Source organism: Azolla caroliniana, unplaced genomic scaffold, assembly GCF_043228905.1.
Source record: "Azolla caroliniana isolate FFs.n. ecotype wild unplaced genomic scaffold, voAzoCaro1.0.p SCAF_14, whole genome shotgun sequence".
NCBI lineage: Eukaryota > Viridiplantae > Streptophyta > Polypodiopsida > Salviniales > Salviniaceae > Azolla > Azolla caroliniana.
In genome coordinates this window covers 20,353,307-20,381,169 of record NW_028230449.1, presented here as the reverse complement: position 1 = coordinate 20,381,169, position 27,863 = coordinate 20,353,307, and the positions used below count along the sequence as shown (strand labels likewise).

The 27,863-nt window shown below is 35.6% G+C and overlaps 2 protein-coding genes across 7 annotated transcripts; both read left to right on the top strand.

Annotated features, from left to right (window-relative positions):
• Positions 1-305: 305 nt before the first annotated feature.
• Positions 306-9,722, top strand: LOC147855839 (dynein regulatory complex protein 11-like). Of its 6 annotated transcripts, XR_015530853.1 has the most exons (19): positions 306-429; positions 667-745; positions 2,315-2,389; positions 2,504-2,581; positions 3,009-3,062; positions 3,149-3,247; positions 4,190-4,279; positions 4,365-4,420; positions 4,540-4,626; positions 4,731-4,795; positions 5,295-5,857; positions 6,059-6,409; positions 6,664-6,786; positions 6,874-7,038; positions 8,031-8,174; positions 8,284-8,517; positions 8,600-8,689; positions 8,842-8,995; positions 9,484-9,722. XR_015530853.1 is itself a non-coding variant. In XM_087330649.1 (18 exons), the coding sequence occupies exons 1-18, from the start codon at positions 419-421 to the stop codon at positions 8,911-8,913; spliced, it is 2,436 nt and encodes an 811-aa protein (XP_087186775.1). In that variant the 5' UTR covers positions 306-418; the 3' UTR covers positions 8,914-9,054. The 6 variants fall into 6 exon arrangements, 1 of the variants encoding a protein (XP_087186775.1); XR_015530856.1 differs by lacking the exon at positions 3,009-3,062; XM_087330649.1 differs by lacking the exon at positions 9,484-9,722 and having other exon boundaries at positions 8,842-9,054.
• Positions 9,723-20,067: 10,345 nt separating this feature from the next.
• LOC147855838 (uncharacterized) lies at positions 20,068-22,801 on the top strand. Its single transcript, XM_087330350.1, has 4 exons — positions 20,068-20,971; positions 21,563-21,980; positions 22,176-22,304; positions 22,464-22,801. The coding sequence occupies exons 1-4, from the start codon at positions 20,113-20,115 to the stop codon at positions 22,486-22,488; spliced, it is 1,431 nt and encodes a 476-aa protein (XP_087186476.1). The 5' UTR covers positions 20,068-20,112; the 3' UTR covers positions 22,489-22,801.
• Positions 22,802-27,863: the final 5,062 nt, after the last annotated feature.

Here is a 27,863-nt window from a genome sequence, read left to right as displayed (position 1 = left end):
AGGTTGTACAATGTCTGAGCCACGGAAACGATTGGCTCTCAAAGGCTAGTGCTTCTCCATATGATATCCATCCATGGGGAGAAATTCTGGAGGCAAAAAGAGCACTTGGACACAAGGAGAGGGGTACATTCAGAATTTCTCAAAACACGCGCACAACCTTTTTTTTTTGTTTTTTTGTGCATTTGTGTAGGGGTATATGTGTAAATAAATATAATTCTTCTTCCTCTTCCTCCTCTTCTTTTCTTTTCTTTATTTTGTTTATTGTGTGTGTGTGTGTGTTTTTTGAAGAGAAAGATTATACTTTCGCAAAAATATGAACCCGTTCTTCTTCATCATCATCATCATCATCATCTTCTTCTTCTTCTTCACATACAGCAAATCATCGCCATAAAGAAATTCGGCTGCGACTCGGCGACAAATGTCTCACATGTTAGTTCAACCTCACCCATCTTCCCCTCATTTCTTATATTATCGATACAGATTAGGTGATTCCGTTTCTTTTGTTTGTTAATTCTTATTTATGACTTGCTGCTCCATTCCATTCGTGAACGATTTCGAAACCCTAAGTCTGCAATTCCGTTTCAAATATGCTTTCTTGAAAGACGTAGATATGTTTTGATTTGCATGGGTTTAAGAAATCTATTCTGTTTATCCTTTTTGATATAGAACGTTTGATATTCAATTGGAAGAGGTGATGCGAGATTTATCCAAAGTTGTTCAAGATGATGGTATAAAGGGTGATATGGTATTGCTCATAAAAACATTTTACAACACATAATGATTGTCAATTTATAAATCTGTAATGTATGCTCCCCTAATGAATGATCATGAGGATCTTTGACGTGTGTAAGTACAACAATCAAACAAAGATGTTTCTGTCCTTTCATCATCAACAAAATCACTGAATGAATTATGAACACGTGCAAGAACATAATTACGAAGTTCATGCAAAAACTAGTCTGCAATGACAATCAAAAGTTCCATTTTGGCGGTGGGATGATGGTTGAGAGAGTGTTGAAGCTTGATTGGTCTAATTGGGAATTATCGTTTTGATCATGGGTTACACAGAGGGAATTGGACATATTTCAGATTGTGCTAACCACCTAGTTGCTTTGGAAACGGGATCCATCCCCCATGTTGTGGAATCGCCAAAGATCAGGTACATCGTCAAAGACAAGATATATCACGAAAGACAAGGTATTGGGCACATAGGTTTGATAAATGCTAGTGCATGGGGTGGGTTTCCTAGGTGAAATATACAAATAAATAAAGGGTTTCTACTTGATTTTCCTTCCTAAACAGAGATGAGCACCAGTGAGTAATGGGATGACATAGACGCGCATAACTAGTGTAATTGGAGTGCATCAAGATAGTAAGATAACATAGAGGCACCCAGTGAATAGAAACGTGAAGAAAAGGCCCAAGAGCAAATTTAGGTAGACTTTTCTTTTCTCCAAGGCATCTTACTGGGGCAAAAGCTCCTGAATGAAAATATTGTAAAGGAGGAATCTACTTTGCATGTCAGTCTCTAAAGCCCCAAGAATCAATCCCCGACTTTCTTTGGGCCAACTGCTGTCTGCTAACCCTCTGGTCATGTGGGTCAGGTATGTGACAAGACACAAATATGGAACTCCGTCAGTATCCCATACCACCGATTATGATCTTATGTTATATGGCAGAAGTAAGCCAATGATGGTTCTGAAATACAAGAGCTTTGCATTAAAGTTTTTACAATGTCTCTGAGTTGTCATGTCGAAGAGGTTACTAGTTCCCTTTATATAGTTGAAATCCTTAGGATCCCAGTCTGCCATTTGTTTCTACGTGTCCTTGATCCTTATGGGTTGTCTCTGAGTCCTGGGATAACCAGTTTTCCAATTTTCTTACTCTTAAATCCATTAAAATTCCTCTCTCAGGTTATGCCTTAACAGTAAGAAAGGTTAGTTTAGTTGTGAGAAATGCAATAGGTAGCCCTTGTTTTTGTTCATGAATTGCAGGTTAGACCTAGCACACTTAAGATATAGAAATTTGATCATCTTTCTTCATGATTAGGCACCAAATGGGAATGTAAAGCTATTCCTGATTCCCTTTACAAGGAAAACTCTTTCTATGTAGAATTCTGCTCGTTTGTAGATTTTTAATTCATATCAGTCCAATTAGTTATGTACCTGCCATAGCCTCAATCTTTCTTCTGGTGGTGATGCATGTTTATCTTTACAGCACCATTTGTAGAACTTGTGAGAGTACTCTTTCATAGGTACACCTTGTGTAATTTATTTACGTTGTGAGACTAATGAATTTAAAATGCTTCTTACAGGGGTTAATAGAATCGTCCTCTTTGTATTTGAGATATATACAGATTTACAAGAAACTAGAAGATTGCTATGATCAGGTGACATTATGACCTTGTAGTAAGAAGAATAAATAAGAAGCAGCTAGGCTTCTTGTTCCACTTTTGCAGAGTTCATTTTTTAGTTGATATTCAAGTCCTCTCTGCATTCTGCAGATCATTCATGCACAAAAACGCATTGATCTAAGGAGAACCCTAGAGACATGTATTGGGCGGATTTTGGAATTGAAACATGTGAGTATGATGACCCTGTATGTTCAAAATGTTAGAATGCAGTGAAGTTCAGAATCGACTAAGCACATGAATATGTACACCGTTAATCTGTCTTGATGAAGAATCTTCTTCACTCTTAAACCCTCAACCAGATATTTTGAAGATGTGTTTGTTCTCTGAATCTTAGTAGTAAAACCACTTTTAAGGATAGTGTCTCAACCGTGAATAGGAAGCATAAGTGCAATGGCATCTTCTTTACTCATAGATAAAGAAAGCCCTGACCACATTCTTGAACAGGTTATTGGCTAGAGATTGGATTGCTTCTCATTTGGGCTTTAATCTACAACCTCCTAAAGTTTATTACAAGACATTTATTTTTTGGAATGTGTGATTTGTCTAAGGTCAAATAAATTCATCCATAATTTAATTCTGCTCATCTCTGGTACAGTGGATTGTATACTTGAATAAAGGCTCAGAGTTTTTGGATTTCTACCCAATTTTGGCAAGTGCAATTCATTTATGCAAAAACCTATTTGGTTTACCTTTTTCTTTCGTCGAATAAAAATGATTCACATATGGTTGCGACAGAAAGATTTAGATTTGGGTGCTGAAGCCGTGGAAGTCCCACATCCACGGTTTATGGTCGATGACAACTCTGCAACATTGCAAGCTCAGAAGCAACTACTGGTATACCCTCAATTCATATGTTTCAATATTGGAATTTCACAATATAATAAGTTATAACAATAATAATTGAGTTATGCATATGAGAGAGATGATGATGGTGGCGTGCTTAGATCCAAAACCTAAGGAAGTGGGATGTTATGTGAGGAGAGAAAGTAGAGAAAACTATGCAGAAAATGGAGAGGAAACCCTAGCCACTAAAGTCCCTATCTCATCATGAGAGTTTTGGGACCAATTCTTATTGATAAGTAACTTTTGGGTCATTTGGGCAGGTTCACACATGGCCAAAAGTTATAAAGGTAATGTAAATGCCTATAACCCCCCAAGTTGGGGCCAAAAATATAGTAAAGATGTGTCTAGAAAGCTCTCGAAGGGAGCTCTCACATGGAAGGGTCAAAATATACAAAAAGAGAGTCCTTGGGGCCTGCATCCCCAACGTATAGTCTTGACTTGTTATTGAATATTCTCTGCCTACTGTCAAAAGGTTAGATCAAGTTATATACCAGAGTTATCGATTGGCGGTTGTCTCATATGAATTAGAAGAATTGCTTGGCATGTAAGAAATTGAAATGGGAATGAAATTGCCACATCAATCTTTGCATATCTTGGTGGTGACTCGTTGTTACCTTTTCTTTGCAAACTAGCTTGGTTTAATCTGCTGTAGTCAAGATAATTCATATCGTTAATAAGGGTCAAAAAATCATCATTATGTGTTAAAGATTCTACAATGTATCTAGGGTACATTAAAGAGGAAGACACTTATTTACTTCTAGTTTTGAGTAGAAGGGATGTAATGCTATAATCTAAAAGCTAATGGACTAGATTCTTATTAGAAGGATTGGAAATAGTTAAGAATATGAAGGGATCCTTTGCCTTCCTGTAAAGGTATTCAATATTTTAATGCGATCATGTCATAGCATTATGTGACATGCAATTTTTTTGTAGGAAAGTACACGTGTGGAAACAAATAAGCAGGACTTGCCTTCTGTAAATGAATCCACTATGTCCAAGGAAGTCGCTATTGGAATTATTCAGGTCATCCAGCGCTCCTGTATGTCAAGTTGTACATAAATTAGTAAATTATGAAGTACAAATTTACTTAGAGAATCTTAACTTACAGGCTTGCGAGAGGGGACGTCAAAGCCGGAAAAGAATTGCAGAATTGTTCAAAATAAAGTATGAAATTGATTTAATGCTTTCAGATAAGACAAATTAAAAACATAGCTGGTTAAATAACATTAGGATTCATCCTTCCATATTAGGACAATATTTTAACTTTGTAATAAAATTCACAGAAAAATGCAAGAAGAGGAACTACATCATAAGCATTCAGGAGGGGAAGCTCTTTCTCCAGAAGCTGCTGCTAGGAAAATACAGGCTTTGTATCCACAGAAACAATGATGATTTATTCCTAACACAGAGAATGCAAATATTATGCAGGAGTATATTTTGTATTACATGACCAAACCTTGACCACTCTATGCAGAGCTCGAGGTTTCCTTGGGAGATGCCGTGTGAAGCACAGTGCAGAGAAGGAGTTGATTCTAATTGGTAAATTTGGCTTTTGGTTAACATGATTTCTAGAAATTTCTTATGCACTAAAATCCTGAATTTAGTTTCAGCTTGACTTACTATTTGATCAAAGACACTGTAACCTAGTCTGATAATGTGTGACCATGTGTAATAATAGGATTTTCTCATATCATAGGATTTACAGAAGAAGTGGCAAAATTGAAAGAAATAGCCTGCATGCCATGATCTCGAAAAATAGCCTTGTTCTACATGTTTTGTTCTGCAATCATATTTTACAATATAAACACATGTACGGAAGCATTTATGCTGTATTACCTCATGGTGTATAGGAAAATCCTAGATGAAGAAAATGAGACTACAATTCTAGCATTATATCTAAATTTGATGCTAACAAGTACCCTATGTAGCTAGCAAAATAGGTTATGTTCTAGATTCCTATGTTTCATTCTTGGATATATTAAAATTTTGGAATGTTACGAAAATTCTTACATTTAATTAATCCTTATTTTAAAGGCAGGCATGAGTGAACTTTGGCATAATCCTGAAAGGGAAAAGGTTTATGAGAAAATGAGGGAGAACATGCAAAGGCGAAAGAGCATTCAAGCTTTGAATAAACTGAACTATGATGAAGCGTTTGCATTTGCGAAAGAGAAGCTAAAAGAGTTAGAAGGCCAAGAAATGCGTGAAATCATACAGGAGGAAATAAATAAATGGCTACTTGAAAATCGTAACCCAGAGACAGGTTATTATCCCACATTTCCAAAACCAGATGAAGGTGGTAGTAAATATATACTCGATCCCCCTCCTAAAATGGAATTTATAGAGGAAGGCAAAAAACAAGACAAAAAAAACGAGAAAAGTGAAAAGAAGGCCCGCCCTTCTGTGATTAAGAAGATTTCCTTACCTGCTGTGGAAGAAGGACAGACGAGGTGTTGTCCTATGTTTTTTAGAAATCATGTCATTAAAAGTATACAAATATATAATAACAGATGGCATGACAAAGATGATTCTTCCAACCTTCCTCAGAAATATGATCCAGATTTGCTTAAATCATCTTTACGGCCTGTAATATTTGAAGAGGTAAATTCCATATTAAAAAGAACTTCTACTGTGAAAAAAGCATGGCCTTGAAGCACTGGATGCGGATCCTTTTTCCATATCTTATTCTGGCATATAATGTGTCTAAATGGAGGCTGTATATTTCTATATCAATTATTTCATGTACAGGGAAGAAAATGTGGATAGTTTGATCAATGGTAACTAATTCAAGTGTCTCTATAGGTGAGACTAGAAGTCGATCAAGACACCAGGGTAATACTTAACAATATAAAAAAGAAGATGTTGGCTGAAGCAAAGGCTTTAAACAAAGAAAAGAAAAAAGAGTCAAAGAGTTCAAAAAAGGGTGAAGAAGAAAGTGTAAAATTTACTGTGCTTGACATGAACACTAAACAACCAAAGAAACCGAAAGATAAAACAGGTCAAAAGAGCCTGGAATTTCTTTTCAATGAACTTGCTGAGAAGGGTACCATACAGCTTTGTCCAAACAAGTCATTTGGGGACTATATAGGAGTTGATAACTTACAGACTGCTACCATTGAAGGTTCTACCAGAATAAAATCTTCTATGGCACAGGTATGGTTGCCAAAGGATATCATATCGCAGTGCCTTGCAACTAGCTATTTATGAATCACATGGAAAACATTCCATTTAGAGTGTTCCAATTTAGCTTGACATCTTTCCCACAATTTTACCAAGAGTATATCACCTGGCATGCCAAATATTTTCTTTCTATTAACACAAGCAGTACATCTTTCTTGGTATTCTTTATATGCTAATATGATATATGATCTGCCGTGTTTTTACTCTGACTTGATTCCATATGGCAGGTCAGAAAAGCAATCATGGAATATTGTGTCCTGCCCCTGGCATCTGATTTTATTCATAAAAATTCTCCTTTTGTGCCATCTGTCCTCCTTTATGGAGGGGAAGCAAATGGAAAAACATTACTTGTAAGTGATTGATCCTTGGGAAAGATATCATGCTTAGTGTTATATTCTTTTTGTAAGCCTCCTAACCTTGAGATGTCCTGCTTTTAGGTCCATGCAGCTTGTTCGTCAGCCGGAGCAACATTCATTAATTTGTCACCTAGAAATCTAGATGGTAAATATCCTGGAGGTCAACTCAAAAAAATGATACAGGTTGCTTTCAAGGTTGCAAAAATCATGGCGCCATCAATTATCTACATTGACGAAGTTGAGATGGTATTTTCTTTGAACATTAATATCAAACTAGGCCAAAAGTTTCAAATGCTTTTAATCTTTAGATTGTATCGAGTATGACAAAAAATTGTGGTGTTTAATTCGTTATATTATAATTTCTTGGTGTTTGAACTTCTTCCTTTCCATAATAGCTTACACAATACCTACAAAATATCATTTTTTCTCGCTGCCCTGACTGTCGTTTGGCCAAAATTTGAGCGATTGTTACAAACAGGCCCAAAATGAAAAAAGCCAGCATGATGTTCATATAGCAAAAATTGGCATAAGTATTTAGTTGTCTAATGGCCATCTTTCTATGATGAAAGGTAAAACTGAAAACATAGAGTATTGAAGCCTCCTATCATGTTATCCTACTCAGAATTGTTGACCTTAAATTATCCCATAACCTGCATAACCTTTCAGGCATCCATCGAAGTATAAGAACTAGCGTAAGAAATTCAGTAGTCTACATTGATGAACACCGCAATTCCTTGCTACAGCTTATTCATTTTATTCCATAAATACATGTTATTATATAGCGTTATCTTTAAAATGTCACAAAAGGGCATCATGGTATAAATCTGACTCTTTCTCATCAGACTGGCCCTCCCTATGCATTCCTAGTAAGGGTGCACTTCTGATGATGATCAGATTAACCCTCTGTCCCCAACTAGCATTGCATCTAAAAATATATTTATATCTCTGTCTTATGATCGTTATCTTCACGTTTTTAGCAGTGCCCGATAATCCAACTCATTGTTCTCCACTTGACCCAGATATACTCCATATGTAAACATTGTTTACCATTTCATCTCCCATGTATATCTTACATTGAGCATCAGCTCATTGTGGCAGTTAGTATTGCTCCTATAGATTTAACTTGCATTGTAAAATTTGTCCAGCAGATTTATTTGATTGTACCCATTATTTCTCAATCAAGAAGACTGAACATGTGATATGAGATTTCTTTCTAATTTGATAGCCTTTTTATCCAGTTATTTGTAAGAGATAAAAAGAAGTTCAAAGCGAGTGGTCTTAAAGATAAGCCATCTCGGTTGAAAAGCCCTATCATCAAAGAAGTTTCCTCATTACAACCTGGAGACCGTGTTCTGCTTGTTGGCACATCATCAAACCCACAGGTAGTTATTCATTTGCTATGTTTTGTGAATGGAAATGTGTATTGACATATCATAAAGACACATTGGCTGACTAGTTTTTGTGTTTATGGAAATATATTATTTTCCTTAGTTTTCACCTTTAAAGCCACCGAGCCTATTTAGCCTTTTTTCAAAAAGGATATATGTTCCGTACCCCGACTATACAAGTAGAGTGTTATTGTGGCGTGCGATGTTGGAGAGAAATGGAGCAGTGCTAGAACTCAACTTCAATCTCTCTATCTTGGCACATCTCTCCATGGACTATAGTCCTGGTATTATTGAAGAAGTGTGCAAATCTGTTCTCACAAAAAAGCGGTTGCGCAAGGTAATCTGATGTTGAAAATTTAATGAAATATTGGATGCAAAGAACCCATTCTTGATAGACTTTTATTTTACTTTTTATTCAGCTGCATTCTAACCCACTCATACCTGAGGAGCTAATTGTTCGTCTATGGGAATTTCTACCTTTAGATAAAGCAATGCATGAAATCCTTCAAGTAAGTGGAAAGCTTTAATAAATGGTTATATAAAATTAAGGAAAGGTTAAAGAATCACAATGAAATGTATATTATACATAACAATATTTATGTATGTAATATGTATATACCTTCACTGGAGCACTTTGTAAAGAAATTAATTCATTTCTCAGAATTGGGAAGACCAAGAACCGAAACCAGTGGATGATGCCAAAGACAGCAAAGGCAAGCCGAAGAAGAAATGAGCAATAGCCATAGCAGAAACATTTTTGCTGCAAATACAATGGTGATAATACATTTTCGCATTGAGAAACGCATCCCAATAAGGTAAATTATGCCTCATCTGAGAGTGATTGTTTTTCAATCTAGTGTAATTTGAATTTGAATTTTGGTAAGTTCTACATTTTGCTTCATGCTAATAAAAACAAGAATGAAATTTTGCTGCACTAAATGTGTACATATGAACGAGACATTGTTGAAATTCTACACCTAGATAGGATTTCTATCATTTGAAGCCGCATAAATGCTGACACATTTCACATTTATTTTTCATGGTCTTCTGTATCATATTTCAGCCAATGATAATACGCTTAGAGAAATCGTCTTAGACATTGTTTCTATGTGCCTTTATGTTGTTTTCTTTTGATGGTAATGTCTCTGTTCTGTTTTCATGCGATGGTGTATCCTAGTGGCATGCTATCCGAGGTTAGCAACACAAAGTTGGGATTTCACATGCCTACTTTCACTCAACTGTGCTACCCATACTCGTTGCTACATCAGTGTATTGAACTGACAACCTTACGATCTTTCAACAGTTGGCACTGCCATCACCACTATATAGCCCGATTGGGTCTATAATCTCTCTTAGAGGAAACAAAGAAAAAAAAAGCTGAATGCTACCTGAACCGGTTGAATGCCGCTTTGACACAACAAAACAAGCTTATCATTGTGAATTTGATTGTAATTTGATCCATAGCTCTTGCAAGACTTGAAAATTTTGGTATGTATTTGAAACTTGAACGCCAATACATCATTCTCGGGACTTACAAGAATATATGAGAGCTTACAAAAATACATACCGATAAAGATATCAAGCTAGGCTGCATGCTTGAGATCATTGGATTAAATCTATGCATGTTAAATCGTACATGGTCTATTATATTAATTAGCTCAATCAAATATATTTGTTTAAAATAGGCGCTATATAAGAACATAGTGTAGCTTGACTAAACGTGTAATGGCAACATTATATCTTTAGAAAGGTGGACAAGAGCCAAATAAAAACATCACATTGTATATTGACAAATTCTAGAACATTCAAGTTAGGGAACAAATTGTAATAGCTAATGCTAATGATTGAAAATATGGTCAACATTTTTATGTAAAAACATTTATGTGAAAGTCTTGTAAATGACAAAACTTGGCTATATAGCTTTATACAAAGGCTCTTCAAGTGAAAGCTACTATTGTTTTCTATGAAAATCAACATTTTAGTTAAAGAGGGGTCAATTTGGTGATGCATACACATAGTTGATGCCTTAAAAGGGATCAACATCTTTTTTTGTCATTGATGTGTAGATGACATTTATATATCCTTATATGCATGTATCTATGAAGATATAAACAAGCATGAGAAGAATAATCTTTTAAGACATGTAAATGAAATTTTAATTGCATACTTTTAGTCATGTTCCTTACTAAACCACGTTAGAGAGTGAAATTGATATTTCCTATGTACTAACCTTGGGGTATACGGGTAGGTTAGCTATCAATGGTACAAAATGCATGTGAACTCACCCTAAAGAAAGTGATCCTAGGGGTCTCTTTGCTAAGGTTCTCTTTGTTACATTTTTCAGTTTTTTCAAGTAGTTTGGATCATCCATATGGGAACATAGCCATAAGAATGTGGACATATATGGAACCTCATTCCAAAGGTTGTGGACATATATGGAACCTCATGTGAAGCTAAAAAAATAATAGGTTTCTTTGGGAAAAGTAATATGTTTTATTAGGAAACTTCGGAAATATATTTGTCCATGAGAGAGGACAAAATATATTCCCTTCAACTCAAATGTCTCAATTCACTTGATTACATCTAGTTGCAATTCAATGTGCATCCTCCTCTCTCAATGTAAATTAATGAATTTTCATGCATTTCAACAAACATGTAAGGTGCCATGTGATTGACATCCGAAGGAAGTTAGAAACTTTGCATGTTTCACATATTCCTTTTCCTCTTCACCTTTTAGATACACAATGGGTGGGCTAGTGTTTTTTGGACACTTTTAAGTTATTATCAAATGTTAGCTGAAATGTTATCTATCATTGATTGGTATGTTAGAATATTTATGGCTACTCGTGCCAATGTTAAAAGTGTGGGGGGTTCCAAATATCACAATTGTGGTAATATGAAGAATTGTATATTGGGTGGCATTCCAAAATGTATTACAAACTTAACCTTTTGTCGACAAGGTGATAGTGGGAGCAATTGAATTGCAAAAACGAAGTGTTTTGCATTATGGCTAATGATAGTACACCTCATAAGTTCCTTCAATGTCTACGCGCTCATCATAATTGGATTATTAATTCCATAGTTTGGGTTGGTTGATGGGAGCAATCTTTTCTTCTTTAATGTGGATCTTGGCAAGGTATTTCCATTATGATTTTGATAACGTTAGTGTGGATCTTGGCAAAACATATTCCTACTAAGTTTGTGACTTGAGAAACGACATCAGATAATGCTTCTGGACATTTTCAAACTCTCTCCAAGTATATGAAGGAATGTCATTGCTCCACACTTCAACTCCGTAGAGATGTACACATTGGTGTCAACAATGTGTTAAACACATGTTCTTGAGAACCCAAAACATTTTATTAGTGTTGCATTGCATATATTAACATTTTATATTTTTCCCACTTCTAAGCATTTAGTAGCACAATCATTCCAAGTGAACATAATATTGTTGTCACCCTATGGTTCAACCACATTGAGACATATTGGTGCTCACATTTTGTTAAAACTGTATTTCTTGAGAACTCGACATTTTATTTGTCCTCCATTGCATTTCGTGAAAACTATGATGATATATTAAGAGGGAGTGATGACTTGAGTGTCACACTAAAGAAAGAAAGAAATATTAATGTCTTCTAAGACCAAATTTGGCCCATGAGCTCATATGTATACGCCTTATTCATACATCAAGACATCATTGAGAGAGAGAGGGTATGAAGAAAAAACTATACTTCATTGTAAAAAAAGTGAAGAAGCGATGAGAAAAGGCATAAAAGTGACTTTTATAATCTTTTCATTATTCTTATGCCCCTTTCACATTTGTCTCACCACAACACTCTTTTATTTTAGCTCCCCAGTGTTGCTCTTTCTCCCTTATATCTTCGAGGTGTTGTACCAAAACCAAACCCATGAGGAGAAGTAGGGAAGTGACGCTTACAGAAAACATTTAATACTTGGTACTTTGATTTCTTCCATACATCTTCAAAGTTGCTCTTGGGGTAACATATCAAAGATTTCTTGAAGCTTGTGTTCACCTTTAAAGCCCATTTTCTTCATTAAGCATTAAACAATCACAAGATAAGGAATGGTCATTTGTATATGAACCCTTTTGTCATGCATTTTACTCCACTATATATTAAATAGCTTGATGATAAGAGAGTCGACCATGACTATCTACTAATCTTGTGTTGGATCATTTCGGTTTTTTGTCTTTTATAATATTTTGTTGGACATCCTCCCATGTAAGAGGGACAAAAATGATAGGATGTTGATGACGATAAGATATGACCATTCTTTAGAGGCTAATTCCACTATGTATGGAGCAAAAAGAAAAACATTAGATCATCAACCATTTAAAAATGTGATAGTTGCGGTTCTCCCATTGAATCGGTTCACCATGTTTTATGGATGTGTCCTATTGTTAGAGTAGTTTGGAAAAGAATGTTGAGGTATTTGTATCCTATTTATGGTAAACAGGTGTACACATGGGGTTTTGTGAGATGGGGAAGATGGGCTGAAGAAATACAGAATTATGAAAAGAATTGTGTTGATTTTCTTCTCCTATCCGATGGAAGACATGTATTGGAGGTCCCTTATACTACAACAATCCATTGTTTGGAAGAAGACAAGGTCTGGTCTATGATATCTTCTTTAGTAAATTGGGTATTGTGGAAGGCTAGATGTAAATGTGTACTTCAGAAAGTCAAACATAATGGGTTGAGTTAGTCAAGGAGATATAGTTAGTGCTCCTACATACTCTAAGAGGTCAATATGAGGCAATAACTGGTGAGCCTAATGGTGTGATTTGTAAACAACAACAATTTCGAGATATTTAGAAAAAGGCAGAGGTCTTCACCTCTTTTGGAGAGAGAATAAAGTGGAGATATGCTCCACAAGATGGCTTTTTCCGCCCCCCCCTCTTCGAAGGACCCTATATGAGGGATTTTGATACTAGACATGTTGGTTTATGTGGGTATGAGGGTTATACTTTACTGTATGAATTCTTTGGAGCCTTCGGGCATCTTTCCATTAATACCAAGGTGGATCTTTATTATTATTTTAAGAGAGAGAGAGAGAGAGAGAGAGAGAGAGAGAGAGACATTAGAAGGTTCTCTCCGCTACTCAGTATACCTTCCCCTAATTTCCAACACTCATTTGGTCCTATCTCTTAATTCTAGAAATATCATTGAAGATAGAAATTTAGAAATCAAGAATGACTAATTACTAGCGAGTTTAGGGTGTCATATTTTATACTCATCATTACAAGTCCTTATAGTGTCCATATTTCACCAATGGTTTTATCCATACTTTGCATAAACTAAGGTGTTCCTTATTCCCATGCTTTCTTTCTTTTCAATTCATTCTACCTTCTTCATGCTAAATGTGTTATTTTTAGAGTCCCGTTTTCTTGTCTAGTGCATGCCCCATGATGATAAGGTGGAAGAAAATTTGGAGGGGTTTTTATTGGTGTGCTCTTGTTTATACACCAAAGTTTTCTATGACACTTTATCTAATCAACTTTTATTCCCTACAAAGGCAGTAATATTGCATATTGGTGTGTAGTTGTTGGCATTACAAAATATTGGCAATGATGATTGTCCTATCGATGTGGTATCTTTTATTTATGGTGTTGATAGGAAAAAACACCAAGGTGCTCTAGCCACTAGAGGTGGGGGCATATAAGTATGAATTAAAGTAACATCAAGACAAAAGCTCTAGCATCTCCACGTGCCTGAGAAGATCAAGCTATTTTGGTGGCAGATCGTCCATACCGTGGTCCCGGTTTGCGAATAGTTAGGTAAACGAGGAAGCTCGATAGCTTGCTAACTCTATTTTGCACCTATCAAGACTATGAGACACTGCTTGTGGGATTGCCCTCAAGGCTCAAAGGGTTTGGGGCAAGGTGACTCGCTTCCTAACTGTCTGCAAAGTGGAAGGGACATCATCGTGAAGCGTAGTGGCCTACATCATTCCCTCAGTTGATAGTTGGACGGTTGCCTTCAATGCATGCAGTTGGTGTGATGAATGCACAAGAGGTAAACTCGTCAAAACCCGTTTTACGAGAGGCTTGAAGACCACATCCCCTCGTTTTTGGGAGATTTGGATTTTGATCGCAAGCTTCACCCTTTAGTATGTGTGGAGAGTATGTTGCCTAAAGGTCTTCCAAGGTCTTCCAATGATTGCCGCTAGTTTATAGCTCTAGATACCTACTTACATTAAGTAAAAAGTAAGAGAAGATATGTACATAGTATCATATTCTTGAACTCGGCCAAGGGTTGATTCCCCGACTTACATACTTGTATAGTCTTTCTGTAAAAATCTCTCCTAACTATTGGGACAGTAGCTCCTTTTTTGGGGAAAAAAAATCAAGACAAATGTTGAATTAAATAAAAAACACGAGATGTCCAACATAACAAATGTTGAATGATGCAACAAGAGGTGGTGGTGATTGTCACTCGACAATTCTAATGAGAAGGAGCCAATGGCTCGATTCCATGGTTGTGAATTGTCAAGCTCACACACTTACTTGATTGAGGATCCCATTAAAATGTATTTATTTGTGTTGTATAAGGACAGAAGGCCCAAAATAAATATAGCCCTTACTTAATGCATACATGGGACGCGGCATTCATCTTCCACGATGTACTCACATAACCACAAAAAGTGCAGAGAGTGGAATAGCAAAGATTATATGGGCTCGTCTTTGCACATTAAGTTAATATAAAGTACATATGCCAAAAAGTTGTATGTTTACATCATTTGAACATACACACATGTGTACTTGCAAATGTACGCCTCAAGCATGACAAATTATTCTAACATTTAGAAAACATGGTTTAAGTGTATGTCATATGATGTGATTGAGCATACCCAAATGTTATCTCGACATTAATGGTTATGCTATGTTAACCAGTAACCTATATGATTTTTTAGTGCACCTTATGTGTCGTAAAATGGTTACTCAACCCATTATATGTGCCTTGTCCACTTTATGAGCATGATCTCAATGGATAATAAAAAAGGCATTACACATGTATGTTATTGAATAATAAACTATGGTGAAAGGTTTGGATTTAGTTTTTCATAAAAGAAAAGCAATTTAATCGTTTATCGCTGATCCTTTAATCAATTCAAATTATGTCTCCTAATAAAGAGTCTAAACCAAAGCGTGGAACCCTCCACCAAACTAATTCCCTAGTTAAAGCTAATCATTCGACTTTGAGGTTAATGTGCATCATATACTATGTGTAGCAATCTTGAACTATGTATATACTACACCAAGACATTGAGGTGAAGAAGTAGTCCATTATGTGACTTGAACTTGATATATAATTGAACTACAGAACATGTAACCCTTTATGACACTATAACCCAACTAACTCGTGATCGTGTTTAGACCATGACTCACATTCCATGAGGTTTCCTAACCACACGTTGGTCTACCTTTAGAATTGATTTGAATCCTACTTGCCTACGTTATTAATAGTCATGCATATGCTCATAACAATTAATGTAAAGATACGTTCAAAGTATATTCCGCATGCACCCAATGTATATTGAAACCAATTTGTAGCCAACTTATGCTCTTCAATGAAGCACCACCTCATTCTCGGTATATACTTTCATATTTATTTATTAGTTAACAATAGTAAGTTTCCTCAAGATTGTATTGTAACACTTATAACGACCTCAAAAATAAGTTGCTTTGGTACATCAATTTATACAATGTATGGTTGCCATTTGATGATGAACACTCCACAATGATGGGGAAGCTTTCAATAATTGCTTCATATGAATAGTTTAAAAACAACGTCATTATGACATGATTGTTAAGGAACATTTGTACCATAGAAATACCCTCTAAGACATGTTCTAAACAAAAAAATGTGGCATTTTGAGAGACAAAGCATCATTTTCAATTCATGATATTTTGAAGATAGAACTTACACGAAATCATGCAAATGTACACTCAAGAAATCTCTCATTCTCTTTTTGCCCCCTTCACAAACTCGTGCACATGGTTCACATCTCGATATATCAGTACTTTACTAGGCGCCACTACAAGTGTGGGGTATTAACAATTTAACACATGGCGCCTCTCTCTCTCACACACACACACCTCTCTCTCTTTCATACACACACTTATCTACATTAGGTTGAATGTCGATTCATTCATCTACATCACATGTGATGTGATCAATTGTGTGGACCTAAAACTTGACACGAGACATGAAAAGTTGAGAAGCTTACTTTCCACGTAAGCGAGGCCCTTCCCATGTAAAAATAATATGCTAGAGAATTCGCGCTAAAAAAATTTCATAAGTTCATCCTAACTTGTAAGTTGTTCTATCCGTGATGTCGATGATGAATGTTTAGATAAGGATGTAAATATCTTGAGAAATGTGTGGGGTGATATTATATTTACGTCTACTACTTTTCATGATATATGAGCTACTCTTGGTTACACGATTGAAGGCATTAAGGGTTTCCTTTGACGTAGAGGTAAATTGTAACGATGAATCATATGTTTTTTTCTAAAATTCTATAACCAAAAAAAAATTATCATGCCAATGTAATTAGGTCAAACTATGGTCCAACTTTATTAGAGAAACCTATGTAGATCATAATGATGAGCTATGATCTAAACTTATTGGTGAATAAGACTAACTCATTCTTTTGCAACTTTGATAAGCTTGCCATGCAAGGTCAGTAAGTAGGTCAAAACTAGTTCTTTGTAGTTTATTTAAGCCTTTCTATTTCCTCTTTGCCTTTTCCCTTTTTATTAAGGTCAAGATTTTGCATACGTATATGCAGTGGTCATTTTAATGTTTTGACATGAGACAGGTAGACTAGTATGAAAATTCCTAGTTGTTTACTTGATATAGTACCATATATATGAGTTCAATATTTCAAAGTCAAGGCGAAAAACTTCGAGTGTAAAGTTAAATCACTTTCATGATTTTTACTCGTCGTGGTCATGACTTGACACTCTATTGATATAAAAGTTTTATCCTTTAATGTTTAAAAAGAAAAAACGTGACATAAGAATATGATGATAAAGCTATGAAGATCTTGACAAAAAGATTATTGAATTTGGATCCAATTAGCCTTTAGGAAATTGGCACATGCTATAAATCATCAAGAGGTTGGATTACGTGCCATGCATGGTAAGCATTTATGCACATATAGCTCAACAAATTTTGAATATATGTGATTTTATCTTCGTTGCTCGTGCACATGTTGCAACAAAAAGCCATTTTGTTCATGTTGGAACAAATATCTTATAAATGGCATTAGATACTTTGCACCAAAATTCATAGCAAAGTGAAATAGGGACAACTCTCGGAAGGCAAAGAGTTCTTGTCACAACACGAGGCTTTTGTAAGTGTCGGTATTGATCATTTCGTCACTATATTGTTGGACATTATCAGAAACATTCATGTCGTTCAAAGACATAGGCGAAACTCTCTTCTTCTTTTTCTCCTTGGGAGCATAGAAGAAAGGCAACGAGCAATAGTACATTGAGGTCAGGCCGGTGAACAAAAGGGGGGGGGGGGGGGGGTATCTTATCTCCGAGGGGCTTGGATTTGCATAGGCAACTGGAGTGAGTTTTCCATGTGGTACCCAATGCTAGTAGTAGTGCGTATGAGTCTAGAAGAACCTGTGGTGTGTTCCAAGGTGAATTGAGGATCTATGCTCGAGTTTTCCTCGTGGTACCCAATGCTAGTAGGAGTGCATACGACACTGGAAGAACCGGTGGTGTGTTCCAGGGGTGAACTAACTGAGGATCTATGCGCGATGGGGCATCGAGTGGATGCCGTCTTCCTTCCTTCCTTTCTCCATGGGGCGATAATAAATGTTATAAACTATATATAGATAATAATTTTTTATAGTATAATTTTTTTTTTTTGGGGGGGGGGGGGGGGGTGTGGATAAGGATAAGATCGAGAGCATCATCTCATTCGCTCCACCGCATGCATGCATAAATGAGTACAGTAAAATCAATAAACACGTAAAATAAGTAAGTAGATAAATCACGCGTAGACAAAGAGATCAATATGTAAAGAAATAAATAAGTAGATAAAAGATAAATAAATAAATACATAAGTATGTATGTGTGTAAATGGATAACTTATAACTTATAAGTATATAAAGTAAAAAGATAAATATAAATAAATAGATAAGTTCCTCCCATATGTACATAGATACATATTTCTTTTTCTATTTTATTTATTTATTTATTATTATTATTCCAAAAACTATTTTATTTATTTATAATAAAAACTAAATATAAAAAAGAGATGACGTGGCACTGCTTCTTCTTCTTCTTGCATACATATTATTCCTTCCCTTCAGCTTTTCATTATTCGTTGATTTTTTTTCTTTTTTCTTTTTTCAAATTTCGTTGATTTTTTTTTTAGTTCTCTGTTTTTATCCTCCCGAGCTCCCTTATTATCATTTCACTCGTCTTTTTTTAACACACAGAGAAGACAGAAGGCAGAAGAAACGTGAAGCAAGCAGTGAAGCAAGCAGAATACTCGAAGAATCGAGAAGTAGACAGAAAACAGAAGAAATCCAGAGGCCAGGAGGACGAAGAAAGCAAGAAATACAGACAGAAAGAAACGAGAATCAAGAAGACCGACGGAGGAGGAGAATCCTTTTTCAGCTCTGCCCTACGCGTATGTATTTTGCATTTTGACCAGAAAGTGTGAGGAAGAAGAAGAAGAAAGAAGATTTTGCATTCAGGTTTCCACAGGAAATTGTAAAGAAGAAGGCAAAAGAAAGGTTTCTGTTCTTGCTTACCTTGAATTTGTCGACACAAAAACATTGCTATTCTGCTACAGGTATTCTTCTTGATACCTTTTTGCTGGTTTCTTTTTCTTATCCGCTAGGAAGTGCTTATACGTTAGTTTATCATCATCATCGTAATCATTGTAGCTATGGTAATAATTGTTCGGAAGATTTTAAGAATAATGAAAGGAAGGTATTAACCTTCTTATCTGATTCTTCAGGATTAAATAAGAAGAGAGTTCAAGATTTAAGAACGAGATAGGAAGAAGATTGAAGGAGGCAGTTGAGATGAGAAGAATATTTTAAGAATGAAGTTCAAGGTTTAAGAACGATATAAGACTGATGTAAGTTGACATAAGAAGAATATTTAAAAAAAACTGTGTAAGAACAAGATTTAAGAAGGATGAGGTTCAATGTTGAAGTTGAAATAGATAAGAAGATGATTAAAGAATGTCTTAGATTTAACAGCTAGATTAAGAAGTTTTAAGAAAATGAAGAAGCAAGCAGGCTTTAAGAAGATAGAAGGAGAAGGTAAGATTTAAGCAGGAGAAATAAGGAGAACAAAAACAAGAACGAGATTTTGCATAACGCTGGATTTGTTTGACACTGCCTTTCTGTTTGCAACAGGTCAAAGATATACTGGAACGCTGGATTTAGTAATCTATGCCTGGGACTAATTACTTGAAATCGTGTACATATTTCAATTCCATTTGACTAGGATAGGAAAGTTCCAACATTCACCATCAAAGCAGAACCCACTGCTTCCGAGGAATGAGGATGACTTGTATTCAACTTTACTGTGTTTATATACATATAAAATAGAAAGAAAGGAAGTGAATTAAGCTTCGATCTATATATATACATGTAGAGAGAGATAGAGAGAGAGAGAACTTCAACCAAAGTGTAGCATACACTCTCTATATAGAGACAAAAATATATACTAAAGGAAGTAAACTAGGCTCAATCAATCAATACATATACATATATATATTATATATCGATATCTGTCTACATATAATATATATAGAGAGAGTGAGAGAGAGAGAGAGAGAGAGAGAGAGAGAGAGAGAGAGAGAGAGAGAGAGAGAGAGAGGAAAGGGAGAGAGACGGAAGTGAATTAAACTCAATCCAGAAAAGTTCTATGGCTAATATTCAATTTAGCAACAGAAATAGAGATATTACAAAGAGGAAGGAAAAGGCCATTCTTCCCGGAATCTTAGTGTTGAAAGGGTTCAAACCATCAGCAGAGTGTGATTATAATGCTAAAGAAACTACAAAAATGGATTGTTTTTGCAATGCCTCACTTCCTGATATTATTACTCCATCTCTCCTCAAATTGAAAGCTCCTTGGATGCAAAAGACCTTTAAGATTCTCTCCCATGCTATGAGTAAGGCGAGTCTCTTCCATGAGAGAGATATCAAATCTGGTTTCACTCTTCAAGAGAAGAAGAAGAAGAAGAGGAAGAAGAAGAGTTCTTCTAATGTGGGTGAAGATAAGCTCGAAGCTTCTTTGCCACCATTAGAAAGACACATACTTTCTTCCATTTCAAATAAGCCACGTTTCAAAAGTCAAGTAGCGGGTTCTGGCTTAGATTCAGAAATACTTCAATGTAAATATCTTGAGATAGGTCTATGGTTTGGAATATTTTTAATGACTTCCCCCAATGAAAGGGGAAATTTAGTGTCTACACTAATGGATGCTATTCAAGCAAAGCCAATGGTTTATAATTCCTCAGCATATGCTCGATTACAAGGCGAACCAGGGATAATATGTACAAACAATTTTTTTAAGAATGAGATGATGGTGGATTTAGGCATCAAAAAATTCAAAGATAGCAATCAGATAGAGAAGACTCCACTTGCATTGATGCATAGAATGTCTCTCAAAGCATATGGTGAGCTGATTCCACATGCAGTAAGATCCCAGAAGCAACAAGATTTTCCTGATAAAGAAATGCTCAATTCAGTACAAGATTTCTTTATGTATACTGAACATGAAGGTACCACTATTTTTTTCTAAAGAAATCCTTTTTCTTGGAAATTTTAATAATTATTGTGTTAGGATGGCTTTTGATTGAATATCAACTAAATAGGAGTCTAATGTGATTTGAGTCGTGCTTACGTGTTCAATTAGAGGTCATATCATTCTTTTAAATCCATGATTGGATGTCTGACTGTGGATCTACTTAAATATGCAACTATAGAAGTCTGACGGCATGCATGGTAATCTTCCTCTGGAATTTTAGCCACGGAAAAAATATATTTTTCTTCTCGTGATTGTGAATTTGAATGCACCATGGTTATAAAATATATATCCTTCTACGCTTAACAGTAAATATGTGAAATGTGTGCTTGCTTTCATGCAATCCTTGTCATCCAAGATGTGACGAGTCAAATTTAGAAAAATGCTCCTTAAACCTTCTCCTAAATGGGGTAAATGCGCATTGAGTTCATTGAACCCATGCATGATATAAATAAAATTTTCTATCGCAATTAAAATATCTATGTGAAGTCGGTTGCATAACGGCGTTTTTAAAATAAATAGTTCTGTTCCCATACTAACATTTAAGTGTGTATATTCTATGGTCCAGGAAGACGCACATTTGAAAAACTTGATCTTAATGCAGATGGAAAAGTGACACTGAGTGATTTAAAAATTGCCATGTCCAAGATGAACCTTCCAAACTGTTATGCACAGAAGTTGATGCAAAGTAATGGTAGAATATGGCCAATCAAGTCCTTTGGATGGTCAGAATTCTCATCTGTTTTGCAGGAGAAAGAGCCAATTATGGTTAACCTTTTCAACTCTCTTGGTGTTAGCAAATCTGGCACACTTCACAGAGAGAATCTTAGGGAGTCGCTGAAAAAAACGGGTCTTGTTGCAACAGAAGCGAATATTACTTCTATGATGAAATTTTTAGGTGCTGACGCAAATGGATCAATAAAGTACGGTCAGTTTCGGGAGTTCATGATGCTGATTCCAACAGATGAGCTTAATGTGAATCCTTGGTAAGCCATATGTGCTTTAAATTGTCCATCTAACCCAAAAACTCAATTTTTGTTATGTATGTTACATCATTTTAATTCCAGCCAGTGAATGTAATGCATGTCCAAAATATTATCCTTGTAACTCGATAATTTGATCTTTTATGGGTGACATGTTGTAATCGTAGTTTTTATTTTTCTTACTCTCATTGGTGGCAGGAATGTTTGGCTAAGAGCTTCCACAGCTGATGAAATCAATACATCAGTTGATGTTAGTTTCCAAACCTCAGTTTTCAATTATGTTGCTACAATTTCCAAGGCATTGCCTTACAGTCCCATGCATCAAAGGTATGACTCTCTTTCAATAGAAAATTTGTGTACTTGTCATATTAGAAGCAGCATAGTCAAAATCTAAGTAATAGCTCATATAATAGAAAAAACAATCATTTTCAACGATATTTGGGCTGTGCCTTGACTAAATTTCGGGTTCTTTTATCTGGTTTTCAGGTTTGGCTTAAAAGAAGCAAAGTAGTATGCTGCTGCAAATTATTGTTTTTCTTTTTTGATTGGAATGAAAACAATTTTGGTATTTTTGTACATACATCTCCTAGTTGCTTTTTAGGGGTACAATGCATTGTTCTGTAAATGAGTGAAAGTCTTTTCGACTTTCCTGGCAATGCAAAATAACTTTGTCAGCGATTGTTTGTTTTTCTGCTGCAAGGATTCATGATGAGGGCCATAACTTCACGTATGAATGATGTAATTTACCAATGTGAAGTTAATAGTCTTCAGATTTTCAATAATATATACATATGCTACTGAGTGCAGAGGTTACAGTTTTGATATTCTAATGTTTTGTGTTATGCATGCCTTGTTATTCTGTGGGTGAGGCCATTTTTTTGTTGTCTATCTGCCATTAGCTAAGATTTGTGCTACAGTACAAAAATCTTGTACTGATATTTTCCAGTTTTTACATTCCAATTTATGCAGGGTTGATAGTTTTACTTGTTGACGATATGAGTTAAATGATGTTTTCATAATCAATTAAGTGCTTCTATTTGAATCTTGTAGTGATACTTTCCAATTTTTAGATTCGAATTATTTGTGGGTGATAAATTTACTGGTTTGTGATTAGTTAAACCATGTTTTCATAATCAATTAATTCCTTTCAATTTATGCAGGGTTGATAGTTTTACTTGTTGACGATGACGATATGAGTTAAATGATGTTTTCATAATCAATTAAGTGCTTCTATTTGAATCTTGTAGTGATACTTTCCAATTTTTAGATTCAAATTATTCGTGGGTGATAAATTTACTGGTTTGTGATTAGTTAAACCATGTTTTCATAATCAATTAATTCCTTTCATGGTTTTGTATCTATTAGACTGTTAATGATGACTCTAATGACCGTACAATGGATGCAAGGCATCCACGATGTATGCATTACATGTGTAAGCTATTACTATGTTTTCTTGCTCAAGAGTTGTTGAAATTTGGCATTGCCCTGGAATGGCTTGTTTACAAGGGTGTTTTGAGGAAGTAATTGACAATGTATTTGTCTTTTCATTATGGTATAGATAATTTGTGGCTTTTATCTTTAAATAGTTGGCACCAATTGCATGAAAGCAGATTCTAAGACAGATGACTTGATAATGTGCTCCAGACAAGGTTTACTTGACACGATTTGCCAATAATATTCTACTTAACATCTAGTACATGGGGTGTCAATAGATGCATGTTACTTATATGCATAGATTTTGCCAATAACATTGTAGCTTGCCAGTCTATTGAAGAGTCAATAGATGCAGAGAATTTGCCGATATTAATTTGTTGAACTTTGCATTCTTTCTGTCACCCTTGGTCTCCTCCATACATTGACAAGACCTGTCTTTCTCTCGCAACCAAATGTGCACAATATGATATGAGCTCTATCTCCACTTGAACAATGAAAAAGAAGCATTTGCATGTTGCTAGTCACATTTCCTTAGTGTGTTTCCATATGGCAAATCCCCAATCCATACCCTCAAAATGAAGGCCTTTGTATCATGATGGATGACTATAAAGGATACTTACACATGCTTGATTGTCCTAAGTGGAGTAAATGTTTTTCCTTTGACAAATGTACTCCCATGTTTACCATCTTCAGGTAAAGGAAGTGTGATAGTTTATGCATTAATGAAGGCATATAATCTATCCATGGTGAATCAATTTAAAATTTGTCCTCTTATCTCTTGACTAAGAGTCTAAGACCATAAGCCCTTGTACATGAACCATAGGTTCTCACATTCCAATGCAGTGAAAGAGGAAATGAGATGAAAGACATAACACTTAAGGTAGGATATCAACACTTTCAAATGTTGATAAAGGAGGAAATGAGATGAAAGACATAACACTTAAGGTAGGATATCAACACTTTCAAATGTTGATAAAGGAGGAAATGAGATGAAAGACATAACACTTAGGTAGGATATCAGCACTTTCAAATGTTGATAAAAGAGGAAATGAGATGAAAAACATAAAAGATCTGGTTTCCAAGGTAATCACAAACACCCTTGGTGTGAAGTAAGCATTATATGTGGTGTTGACTTGAACCCATGTGGAGTTGAGGATCAACATATCAAGTACACCCCTTCATGTGATGGCATAGTCTTGGTCTTTGAATCTCATATAGGTCTACAACATCATATTAATGCTCTTGATTCTTTTTGCTTCAAATAAATGCTTGCAATAAACCTAGGAAGGATTACTGTTATGATCTTTCCGATTTCGCACATATGTGCTAACTAGTTGATAAGTTCTTGCCCTATGAAAAGGGTAAGTTTGAAGAAATTGAATCATGCCTATATATCTTGGAATGACATATCCAAGCACGAGCATATGCTTCTCTATTAGCCAAGACACCAAATATTGACTGGCTGGAGGATATACGAATTCTAGAAATGTTAGAACAACAATGCCACCATTTTACACTTTCAAGAGCCCCAAAACACACAAAGTATGCTTAGAATTTATTCGACATCTATTCGCTTAATACAAGGAGCACGAGCTTTTCAAAGCATGGATTCATAGAGAGATCGAGGTACACGGACATCTGTAGGTCCTAGAGTGTTTGCGAAGCAATAGGCCAACACAGATAAAGGAAGGACGAGCGCCTTCGCGCACCTAGGGTTGAAAGATTCTCCAAATTACGGTGAAGGGGAGATGGAAAGATATAGCGAGCAAAGAAACTTGTACCACCCTACGCAATAAGCATTTAATAGGTACCCAGATTTCAACCAGATAACCCTCTACATACTTGGACATGGAAATTTACCACTATTTGACAAAAGATGGAGAAGGCTAACCCACTACACATTGGCCAAATGTTGCTCAACTTCTCCGAAAGCATACGGTATAATAGAACCCTTGCATCAATACGCCGGTGTAACGACAAATAAATATCGCTTGACACTGATTTGTTCCGTAGCTCGTCACCTCCATGAACGACATGCTTGAGGAGTCACAATAGAGCGAGCAAAGGAATGTTAAGAATGACAATAGAGCGACTACCAGGATATAAAGCACCATTGTCCTCATCATCACCCTATTATAAAGCACCATTTGGGTGTCGCATGTTTGAATGCGACACCCAAATGCGCTTGTTAATCACTTCCGCAACGCGTTATTTCACCGCCATCACCCAAGCTTGGGTATGAAGTCACAATCAGTCACACCACTCCCATACGTATTAGCAATGCACACATCATGTTTATAAACCATCTCAAAAACATAGGTATTCAAATAATGATCGTGGATCTTTAGCAAACGTGTTGTTTTATGAGTGTTTTAGTATGAATGATATGAATTCACCCATTCTTGTAACCATGAATTATGTCATAAACCGACTATTGGCCTCTATCACACATTAACATAGCATTCCTTCTCTCTATTCAATTCCGCACCCAATTTGTAAAAATGGTTTACTTTGATCACAATGGTTTATAAACCATCTCAAAAACATAGGTATTCAAATAATGATCGTGGATCTTTAGCAAACCTATTGTTTTTATGAGTGTTTTAGTATGAATGATATGAATTCACCCATTCTTGTAACCATGAATTATGTCATAAACCGACTATTGGCCTCTATCACACATTAACATAGCATTCCTTCTCTCTATTCAATTCCGCACCCAATTTGTAAAAATGGTTTACTTTGATCACAATGGTTTATAAACCATCTCAAAAACATAGGTATTCAAATAATGATCGTGGATCTTTAGCAAACCTATTGTTTTTATGAGTGTTTTAGTATGAATGATATGAATTCACCCATTCTTGTAACCATGAATTATGTCATAAACCGACTATTGGCCTCTATCACACATTAACATAGCATTCCTTCTCTCTATTCAATTCCGCACCCAATTTGTAAAAATGGTTTACTTTGATCACAATGGTTTATAAACCATCTCAAAAACATAGGTATTCAAATAATGATCGTGGATCTTTAGCAAACCTGTTGTTTTTATGAGTGTTTTAGTATGAATGATATGAATTCACCCATTCTTGTAACCATGAATTATGTCATAAGCCGACTTTTGGCCTCTATCACACATTAACATAGCATTCCTTCTCTCTATTCAATTCCGCACCCAATTTGTAAAAATGGTTTACTTTGATCACATAGGTTGTACTCTTTGACTCAAGGACACCAATAAAATCTCCCTCCCTCCCTCCCTCCCTCCCTCTCTCTCTCTCTCTCTCTCTCTCTCTCTCTCTCTCTCTCTCTCTCTCTCTCTTCGTTTTATGATTCATGTTTCATTTACCCATGCGTGGATTTAATTGTCGATAACCATATGCTAAGTCAATAATGAGTTTGCACACTATGTGTACAAAAGAAGATACTTTGTTCACAATGTATTGTAAAGAATACGTTGACACCATGTTTATAGATCTCCAAATGTACTTGTACCCTAAGTGACATCCACACATGGTGTAATGAGATTGACAAATTAGTGGTATCAGCGTGATACATCTAGACAGATGTCAAACGCATTCCAAAATTTTTAATAGGTAGATCTCCTAAAGCCACTATAAGTAGAGAACTTTAATGAATAGATAATATCCACGTGTTGGGAACTTTGACAAATTTCTGCTACAAGAATACCACTAGCATTTACAAGCAAACACCCATGCCAAACATGAGACACAAGTGGAGCAACTATACCCATATCATTACAAAATAAAAGCCATCATCAAAGATGCCGCCACTCATCACGATGATTTTTTTCATATTGGATTACGCAATGACATGGTATTTTTGGAGATAAACAAATTCAATTTGATTTTAGGTTAATCACAATTACATTTCAAAGGATTGTTCTGAATTTAAAAAGTCTAATAGTCTGTCATACAACCACTATCTAAGAGATTTCGAATATATGGCCAGAGGTTACCAATAAATATGCTTATCAAGAATGGCTCCCAGTGCTGCTATCTTAGGTCAGAGAGATGTACAGGTCCCACAAATCTTCTCTCATAATCCAACTGATGGAGACATCATACTGAGTCTAGTGGCTAAACTATTGCATGACCGTCTATTGCTTCCAATACAGTCTCATCCCTCACATCCAATGTAAAAAAAACCTTGGTTCATCTCACCTTCAGTGTTCTTCATCTTTGTATGGCACACATATTGTTTGTTACCACTGATATTTCGCCAAAAACTTATAATGATGAATCTACCAACCAACATTTCAGTTGTAATTCAATCCCAATGTAAAAACAGTTCATGCCAATATCAAAACTGTAGGAGATTTAGAATTAGGTAGGACTTTGCAACAAAATATGGCTGGTTTTCCAGCCTCTTGTTTCTCACACAATTTTTAGCTACAGGTTATGGTTCAAACAAGATAATCGAATA

Bases quoted from the DNA above. Each gene is read 5' to 3' on its own strand.
- LOC147855838 (XM_087330350.1), top strand. From the start codon at position 20,113: ATGGCTAATATTCAATTTAGCAACAGAAATAGAGATATTACAAAGAGG. The intron at 20,972-21,562 runs GTACCACTATTT...TCTATGGTCCAG, and splicing joins TATGTATACTGAACATGAAG to GAAGACGCACATTTGAAAAA. The intron at 21,981-22,175 runs GTAAGCCATATG...CATTGGTGGCAG, and splicing joins GAGCTTAATGTGAATCCTTG to GAATGTTTGGCTAAGAGCTT.
- LOC147855839 (XM_087330649.1), top strand. The intron at 3,063-3,148 runs GCAAGTGCAATT...TGGTTGCGACAG, and splicing joins TGGATTTCTACCCAATTTTG to AAAGATTTAGATTTGGGTGC. The intron at 6,410-6,663 runs GTATGGTTGCCA...TCCATATGGCAG, and splicing joins TAAAATCTTCTATGGCACAG to GTCAGAAAAGCAATCATGGA.